General features: G+C 35.9%; 1 protein-coding gene across 1 annotated transcript; it reads left to right on the top strand.

Annotated features, from left to right (window-relative positions):
• The first annotated feature begins 1660 nt into the window (after positions 1-1660).
• On the top strand, positions 1661-9062 carry LOC128230288 (uncharacterized). The gene is made up of 7 exons (XM_052942436.1): positions 1661-1763; positions 1938-2001; positions 2290-2515; positions 4123-4224; positions 4512-4650; positions 6268-6391; positions 8949-9062. Exons 1-7 carry the CDS (start codon positions 1703-1705, stop codon positions 9037-9039), a joined length of 807 nt encoding a protein of 268 aa, XP_052798396.1. The 5' UTR covers positions 1661-1702; the 3' UTR covers positions 9040-9062.
• The last annotated feature ends 1020 nt before the right edge of the window (positions 9063-10082 follow it).

Genomic DNA, 10082 nt, shown 5'->3' with positions numbered 1-10082 from the left:
ACTTTATACAGTGGTACTCAGCCATCCAACCTACATGTGTACTTGAATAAGCAAGTGAAATAACTCTATGTTGCATACAGTGCTAATTATGACCCTTGATCCTGGTTAAGGTTTTGCATATTACCACATTTAAGTCGATATCTCAGCAAATACATCATGTATTGCATTGTTACTTTTAACAAGGGCTCCCAATCATCCCACATTTTTAAATATCAAGTTAGATAAATCTTGCATATAATATACAGTTTGCTCCTTTATTATTCGACTTAGTATTATAACCCTTTCTTGCATATAATGACAATTTTGCCCTTTTATTATTTTTTTTCAATAAACTTTTCAATCCTTAAACTTAAAAGCGGCAGAATAGTCGAGCACGCTGTCTCTGTGACAGCTTTTTATGGCCTTCGTAAATGTGTATAGAGAACAAAGAATATTTTTATTGCGTACCGTAAAAGTGGTGCCAGTCAAGTAACAAGTCCTGAAAAATCGAACTTCCAACCCATGGAAGATAAGTCAAGCGTGCAACAACGCGCCTGTTCAAAATATTCTGATTTTTATTTAAATACTATTTAATAAATTACGTTTAATGAGCAAAATGAAATAAATAATTATATTAAAAGAGAACGTTACAAAAATAATCAAACTCTATAGAAATAATGTTCTTTAGAACTATTTGCCGTCAACTGTTAAAACATTTGGAAATCCTTGGCTATTTTCTCTTGATGGGAAATAGCCGAGGAGTTCCGATTATTTCAAATTACTGCGCGTCACGACGTCAGTAAACAACGACGAATGTTCGCTTTAGGGAAATGAACAAAACATATGTTTTATATAATATCTGATGAAATTTGTTTTAAAGGTATGCAAGAGAAAGTATATCATTCATGTATTTCAGGTTCTGATGGAAAAATCAGACCCTTAGGCACGCTACGTCACCGGATTCCGGACGTGCCCTCCCGTGTTTTTCCCGTCCGCACCGGAAGCACATTATCTATACTTATAGCCTTCTTGGAATTTCTCTCTACTATCAGGGATTGTACAAACATGGATACTATGTATGCAACCATGGACTCTTCCAGATGACTTGGTGTTAAGTTACTTATACTGTGTAGGTCAGGAACCAAATAGTTACTGAAGTCAACCTAATGATTTGTCAACGTAAATGGCATTAATGAAATCCGCGCACGCACATTCCGCTCGGATAAATTCTGACAAACAGCTGCTGCTTGAGCCGTTTCTTTGTTTTTTAAAGGCGCTTGTTGGAGGCTCATGTCCGGTCTAATGCCGTATTTAAAAACACTAGATCACCACATGTTTAACGTTTATAAACAAATATTTAATGTTTAAAATGTAAAATTATTCAAATTAAATTCATTAATCTTTATTTCATCATCAAAAGAACATGTTTATGTTTTAATACAAATTTTATACGTTTGTGTGTTTTCCAATGAAAAGTTTTATATTTAATATTCTTTATCGTCGTAATATAACATTTAGACTGGTACTGTTTTCGTTACAAAACATATTTATGTATATATATTTCAAACAGTCCAAATTACTCATCCCACCCATATTTCCAGGTTTGGTAACCGATAATATTGCGTTGGCCTCCGATTCTGCGCAACCGGCCTTTAAATGTTAAACACATTGTTTGTGGGACCATAAGAGTTTTAGCGCAATAAATCAACAAGGCACACAAGCAATGTGGTATGCGGATCCTGCCCGTTTGGGGCTTTATTTGGGAATATTTGTTATCATCATTGGTAAGACTATATATTAAAAGATTTAACAACATAACATACAATCTCATACTGCTTTGGCGTTAATTTTCGTTAAATAGTGAAAAGAAATAATTGATAAACTTATTTTTAACCATTATTTAAATCGTTAGCTGTTTTTGTATGTTTTTTTCACGTTGCGTATTTCATTCACTACAGGTTCTTGTTTTGAAGTGGCCGAGGGCTCGTCATTTTCATTGACAAAATCGAAACTCAAAGCCAGGTAGTATATATGATGGGTAATGGTGTTGACTGTATTTATTGATGAAACGAAAATGGACGCGGAACCAGTTGTTGCTGGTTTGGCCATTTAACGCTGAAGAAAAATGTTTTTGGCAACGTAAAAGAAGCGTATTATTAAGTTGAAATTTCGAACTGAATTCAACCGTTTCTCATTGACTTGAACACTAATTAAACTAAAGTCTTGCTAATCACTTAAGACTCCTCTGCTTTGATAAATGGTAAATTTCACTGCACGACAGCTGTTTCAAATAATTGATGTGTTTCAAAGGAGAGACAATACCAAAAAGAACAAGAACAAGAAGTCATCATCTTTCTCCCTGTCGAGTCATAACAGCAACAAGAAGAAGTCTTCCAAGGGCGGGCCCAAGTTTAGCCTGACGAACCAAAATTATGGCAAGAGTGTCAAACACGGACCATCTTCAAACCACAAGTGCTCTCACTGTGTCCATACTCAGATTAACATACAAAACCCCTTCTACAAAAAGCCAGAACCGGTAGGTTACAAAACTGTATAACAAGACTATCAAATGTAACCGAATATTTTCGCTGGATGTGGAACTAGATACTAGATGTGCGCACTCGCCTCAACATATAGGTATAATCGACGTACGAGTTTTTATTGTCTGAGCAACATGCGACATTCTCTTAACATTCAGAATATAGAGGACAATTACAACATTCACAAAATTCACAACATTCACAGCATTCGCGACATTATTAATATTCAAGACATTAACACAATTCTTTACATTTTCGACATTTGCGAAATTCACAACATTCGCGATATACAAAACATTCGCAACATTCACAACATTTAATATCATTCGCAACAATCACAACATTTAATATCATTCGCAACATTCACAACATTTAATATCATTCACGACATTCATGTCATTCATGACAGTCAAGCATTCAAAACATTCACAATATTCACTACAGTTAACAATATCCACGACATTCTAAAGCATTCAAAACATTTACAACATTTACAACATTTACGACATTCAAAACATTCAATAACACTCGCGACATTTGCAATACTCACGACATTTGCAAACTCACGACATTTTCAATATACACGACATTCACTAACGACGTTCACTATGTTAAAGACATTCTTGACACTCACAACATTCGCATGATTTACAACATTCAAGACATCATTCGCGATATCATTTCATTGGGAAGAATCTTGACATTCGCAGCATTCACGATATTTGCAGCATTCACAATATTCACGGCATTTACAACATTCGTTTCATTCTTGACATTCCAGGCATCAACAAAATCAATGTTTTTGTTGTGGTTGGTGGGGGCACATTTAGGGAATTTAGACAGACTGCAAATATGTTGTCTTAATACCATCAGAATAAAATTTGATTAAACCCTGGGTCGTGGGCGTTCCAGACATCAAAAGTTCATTTACTCATTGTTCGAATATCGAATGTCCAACGCACGACATTTTCTTTGAATGTCTAGTGTCGTGCCAGTACGACATTTCTATATTAAATGTCGAATTTCCAATGTGGTGCTGGTACGTGAATGTTGCGAATGTCGTGAATTGTGGGATTGTCGTGACTCTTGCGAATGTCGTGAATTGTGGGATTGTCGTGGCTCTTGCGAATGTCGTGAATGTCACCAATATCGTGAATGTTATGGATGTCGCTTATGCTGCTTACAGCATTTCGGGAATGTCGTTTATACCCTTATTTTAATATTGAATGTCGAATGTCGTTTGTTCAACTTAACACAGCTCTAGCTTCTTATACTTTATACGTTTGCATACTATTCATGTACGTGCATACTCAACTGTCATTGGCATTGTGGCATTCATTGAAGTGGGTCGAGAATACAGCCACCATTGATGTGACGATATAAATGTAAATTGATCGTGACTGTCGTGGCCGATACTGATGCTTACAGAAGATTGGCTTTGATGTGTGAACCTACTTATGGCCAATGACAGCACTTTTATCTTCTGAAATACATCAAATCAACGCTTCAAAAATGTGTAAATTGCTTTCCGGCAGGAGACTTATTTTCGTCTAGGCCGACTTTGATACTATTATATCCAGCCAATGTTTATTTCCCGCCACAGGAGTTCCGATGTCCCGGTGAATCAGTAGAGATGAACTGCCTCAGCTGTACCCGCAAGGTCTACCGGGAGTGCTCCGTGGCTGGGGCCATCAAAATCACAGAGGTGAAACACGCATATGCAAGGCTAACGGTTCTGTAATAGTAAATGCCATAATACTATGGCATCCATGTTTTATTCTTGACTCGTCCATGTGTAATATGTATGACTTATTTCTTGTAGACTTTCATGTGTTTCATGTAGGCCTCTGAAAGTGGCGATCAGAGCCATAGTTTTGTGTTTATATACACATCTGGATAACGATAGAGTTAACCAATCACTTAAGTAGAAGAACTGTTCCTGTGTTTGTCTCTCAACCAGGACTAAACCTACCCCGTCATTTTCTGACACAGGTACGGGTGAAGACTGAGTATCCCACCTCCAAGAACAAGTGTAATGTTGGTGCCAAGGAGAATTTCGGCATTATTGGAGGATCCGAGATCTGGGTGAACTATGGCTGCAGGGCCAAATTCCTCGTCTGCTACGAGAAAGGTAACGCCCGACTGAATTAATTTGACATGGTCGACACTACGTGCCCATCAACATGCATGGTTGTACCTTAGTCGTATTTAAGGTATACACTGTACAAATAAGCTCTTCGTTTAACTGTGCCGCCATTGGCTGTAATGTAACATGTGTTACGCCTGGTTAATATTGGTATCATTTGAAAACGTGTTTCTTACTGATAATTAATACGTTACATATAATAGATAAAGATTTGTTCTCATTTATTTTTTAAATTCTCAACCTATACAACAATTCTATGCATTTTGATACGATACACGTATATACAAAAACAATAATGCTCACGCACACATTATGCACCAATCAATTGTAACCACGGCCCCCCAGGTCCGGGGGTATACCGGGGATAGCCGGGGAAAAGGGCCGTGTTTTGACCTTCCAGGTGCCCCCGCAGGGCCGGGTGACCGCGGTGGTTTTGTCATAGCGCCAAATATAGCGGAGATTGGGCCTTATATAGAGTCTCTGGGATGCGGGGGCATTTGGCCGGGGTTTAACCATCAGTTCGTCCCCGCAGGGCGGGGATTTTACCTGGGGTTGGTTGGACCGAAAGTCAAAGTCCCGGCTATTCCCCGGACCTTTACAATTAACTGGTGCATTACAGATACAGTTATTGCACTTTATTTGTTTGTTCTTTATTTGAGCTGAAAACCTTTTTTGTAATATTTTAAGGCTAAAAAATCAAGTATGCTATATAATTGTTTCTGTTTAAGTTTTACATATTATCATTCTACTTCTACTTAAAGAAGAACTTTCGAAAGATGCCAACATAATTTAGAGTTACCAGGCACCTAAAATTAACATCATTACAAAAATATGATATGAATAAAATACATGAGTTAATGTAAGTGTATTGGCTATTATCGAGTACGTTCCTGGTAAGGTTTTATAATATACGCTGAAATTTAAGGCATGAATTCATTTCTATGGCCACCAATTTGGTATCTTTTGTGAATAACATTGACATATTTTTCCACTGACAGTGTACTTCTGAATGTGTGTGCATTATAAGCGCAGCAAATATGATTGTATTTTTATAGTATATCAATAAATATTTATCGTGCGATTTTAGTGCTGGTTTTACATGCGTATTATTCGTATTTTATAGCTAGCAACATGTGTGGGGCGTTAGTTTTAAGGCCAAATCGTGATAAATACCGTCCTTTAGAGACGGACTTAACGTTTGCTGTTACTTTGGACACTGATTAAATAGTATCCGTGCTTACATGTGTCCATTTTCTAGAGTTCACATAAATTTGTATTGAATTTGAATTCAATATGTTTTCATTGGAAACACTCCCTTAAAATACGTTATCTGACCAATTTTCGCGTGACGTCATGAAGAAATAAAAACTAGTGAATTGTAGATAGCTAGATCTATCTTAACAAAACTATCTCGAGCGTCCTGATTACGAGCAGCGCACTAACAGTTTAATTCCCCTAAAATCTATCTCTACACTGGCAAAAGTCTGATCTGCAAGAATAAGTTATACCACAGGTCTACTACCAATAACGATTTAAAACTTAAAAACCATGAGCCGTATACTCCTCTTAGTTTTCAGTAACTTTTAGTGACGTATTTTCTAGGAGAAACGGAACCCATGACTATGAACTGCATGTCGACGTCACGACGTCATGAATGCCCGTACCAGCTACGAGGGGTTCACGTTATCATCAAAGTTACCATGCTCTGGAGCTACGGCACAGGCAGGTCAGGCAAACACTTCCAATAATCTCACTCCGAAAATGGTTTTAAAACAAATACAATTATTCATCATGATGTTAAGAAATGTCAATAAATTAACGTCGAGTTTAACGTCTGAAATGTGATCGATTGTACTGATTATTTAAAGTTTTTTTTCTTTTTAACGTCTCTGTTTTTAAACAGACTCGCACCGATTTTTTCCCGGTTATGCATCTGACCATACTTATTAATATTTCACTCTTTGTTCCGAAATTGCTGAACAAAATTCACTTAAAGCATAACAAGATATTCTGGTTTTATTGGAATGCGAACCCCCGCAGGTACAGTCAATGAACACTGACAACAAAACCTAACGCCCACAATGACTCGTAAACACACACTAGGATAACTTAACGTTTCAGCTTTTTGTTGAATTGCGTTACTAACGCTATTCAAAATCGTGGACTTCAAAGACGTGTTTGAGCATTTTTCAGCATTTGTTGAATGATTCCAGCCGTCAGTATTTTAGTTTTAACACTTCTAATGATTTGCCACACTTTATTTCGTCATACAAAAAACGCATTTTACAAAAAAAAAAAAAAATGAGGCTGGAAAAGGTGTTTAACAATAATAACCCACCTACACATTATATCATTTGTTCTTGTGTTTTCCTTAACAATCATCGCAGAAAATAAATGTCCTCTAACGTATGGCATTCGCGTGCATGAGTAATCACCACAAGTGTTTGATACAACGCTGTTATAGGCACGGATTTCGGGAAGCACACATCTTAGTCAATGATTGTCATTAGATGAAACAATCAGCCATTCCTCTGTTGTATTCTTCGAGTGTCAGACGAATACCCCGGGGCTTCCACACTAACAACATATTGTCATCAGTTGGGCTCTCCACGGAGGTTGACTGTTGTTTTGTCATCATTAGGTTTTACATAGACATTCGAGATAGGGGCGAATTAGATACGCATTTGAAAGAGGAGACATGTGATATACATATATTTTCCGAAATCCAGTTAGCAATAATTACAAAAGTATCATGTGCTGATCTTTGCTAACAATGTAACACCAAGTCACATTTACCACTGTCTTCAATTTTCAGTAATTCCTAGAATTTGTAACCGTTCTCAAAGTAAAGAAATTAAACATCTTTAAAAGGACACTTCTGCCTGCAAATGAAATTAAAGCTTTCAAATCCTTGTATTATTTGTCAAATATTTAGAATTGAACTAGACAAGACTGAAAGCTAACTCAACATAATAAAGCTCTATGACGGAGTTTAGAGATTTGTAAATTGTGTTGCTATACAGCCGAAATTTCCTGATAGGTTTATTGCAAGTATCATTATATCCAATACAAGGTACTATAAAATGTTATCAAATGTCTTAAATTATGAACTTTTCAGTTTTCATATGTTATCATTTTTTTCTGAGAAATTTTAATATTTGTTTATGAACAACATTGGAATATAAATTAAGCTGTCCTTCATGGCATTATGGACGTGTCCGTGTTACATAACTTTACTATTAATTTGGAATGAAAAAGAAGCATTGGTTCAAAGCTTTGCATATATATTAATATGTGTGCCATCTTTAACAAAATTCAAAACAAAAACAGTCGAAATAACTTCTGTACTTTTGTATACCTAATATGGATTCAAGATCAAGCATATTACCAACGTACCTGGCCCCAATATCACGAAAATACTCAAGTTAAGTCTCAATCTCAACTCATTTGACAACATAAAAGTATTGTATTGTTCAAAATCTTGTATGTTTTTATACTTTTTGAAAATGTATTTTCTCATAGAATATGTTATTGAAAGATTTTGACAATATTTCAAAGAAAACTAATTCAAGAGCAAAAATATACTTGAGTAATTGTTAAAAGGCAATGAATTGTACTCAAGTACATTTTTGGCTGAAGAATATTTTTCCCTTGGAATCTAGACCAAAGATTTAAATCAACATATTCAATGATAGAATGCGGTTTTCTAATGTGTAAAATCATAATTTTTTTTAATAAATTTTGATGTTTTATGGTAAAATGAGTTAAGATTGAGTTTGAGATTTGATAATATAAAGACATTGCCACACTTATCAGACCGCTGTCCTTCACTGGTAATACATGACATCATACACTCAAGTGCAGCTGAGTTCTGCCAAATCATTATGGAAACAATCTCCAGAACCTGGCCGCTGTAATGCCCAATGGTTAAACCTATAAACCTTGCGAAACCGAAGATGGATTAAGAAAACACATATTTGGCAAATTTAAGGATGTAAATTACAAAGCATGTCATAAGAAAGATTCCAAACCTATGGCGACGGGGTGTCGTATAATATTATTGAACACGATTAATTTTCGGAAGTAGTGTTATACGTGATAGTAAAGCTCCGTTGTCATCAGCGCTGGTGTCTTTGTTTGCGTCTAAATCCATCTGAAAGCATCCATTCATCGTCGTTTTGAATATTATAGTGGTTTATGTGCGTACAGGCGACCAGTGTTTACCAATCAATCTGTACCATGTCATCTAAATTGCAACTGTATCTGTTTCGTCTTCGTTCCAGGTGCACGGAGAACAAGTCCTGGGGTCGGGACAAGAAGGGTATCTGGGTAACGGACAACTGTAGCGCCACCTTTAGGGTATTCTACACCTAAAACAGGGTCACACTGGTGATACCAACACAATTGTCTTTACTTCAGTCACATACTTTGAAAATAAATGTATAATTAAATACATGTATTGAAATATCTTTAAGAATTAAGTTCAGCATGTAATTAATGTGATGAATAAATGCAATATAGCTGGAATCCTATTGTTGTGCTTTTCGCATAATCGTGTGACCATGTGATCATCTCCTGTAAATATTGGGTGTATCATTCACTTTAATTCCAAGGTCGGATACACGTGAATGCTGTTTTCATGCATACATTTGTGTCATGAAAATCGAATTCCTTTATCGAATGATGGCTCAATTCTAAAGAAAAAAAACCTGGTTCTACAGTATGTGAAACATACAATGGTTTGAATTAAATTGTTCGAATTGGATGAATATTGACATCGACGTTAACGTATAACATGATTCGAGTTCTTCCCTGTTATTGTAGGGAAACCTGCTGATTGTAATTGATGGTAAAATACTAGGTCTGTTTACTTTCCAAATTGCAGAAGGCATCAAGTAATGTAATGGCTGATATAAAAATGTTAAACAAACTGCTATATAGAAAATTAATTACAGTGTATACTTAAAATGAAAAATGTTTTATTACCTGAATGCAGACTTTACCAATGAAAATCACATAATTATCTGGGTCGGGTAAGCGTCGTTGAACCATTTCTGTTCTGCTATCATTGTTGTTTATACTAGGCTGTAAAACAGTTGCAATTATTCACAAACTTTCCAAGAATACATAAGGGCTTTTTAAAAGGTCGAATTGAGCTGGTACCTGTTTTTAGTGTTTTATATCAGCGAATGCTGTCTATTCTGTAATTAAAATTAATGCACATTTCATTACGGAACCGAGTCAGGTATTTCTGACAATGAATTCCTTTTTTATTGACGAAAAATGCCAGATGCTAGGGCGGTGCAACATTATTTATACAACATTATTTATACAATTTGTATGTTTATGCACATAAAACGCGACTGGTTAAATTAACGACAATTTCTTGAAAGTTAAACAATAAATTAGAACTCCAC

This window comes from Mya arenaria, chromosome 4 (genome assembly GCF_026914265.1).
Source record: "Mya arenaria isolate MELC-2E11 chromosome 4, ASM2691426v1".
Classification (NCBI taxonomy): domain Eukaryota; kingdom Metazoa; phylum Mollusca; class Bivalvia; order Myida; family Myidae; genus Mya; species Mya arenaria.
Note: the sequence above shows the minus strand (reverse complement) of the source record. Positions and strands in the feature narration are given on the sequence as shown.

Bases quoted from the DNA above. Each gene is read 5' to 3' on its own strand.
- LOC128230288 (XM_052942436.1), top strand. From the start codon at position 1,703: ATGTGGTATGCGGATCCTGCCCGTTTGGGGCTTTATTTGGGAATATTT. The intron at 1,764-1,937 runs GTAAGACTATAT...CATTCACTACAG, and splicing joins AATATTTGTTATCATCATTG to GTTCTTGTTTTGAAGTGGCC. The intron at 2,516-4,122 runs GTAGGTTACAAA...TTCCCGCCACAG, and splicing joins TCTACAAAAAGCCAGAACCG to GAGTTCCGATGTCCCGGTGA.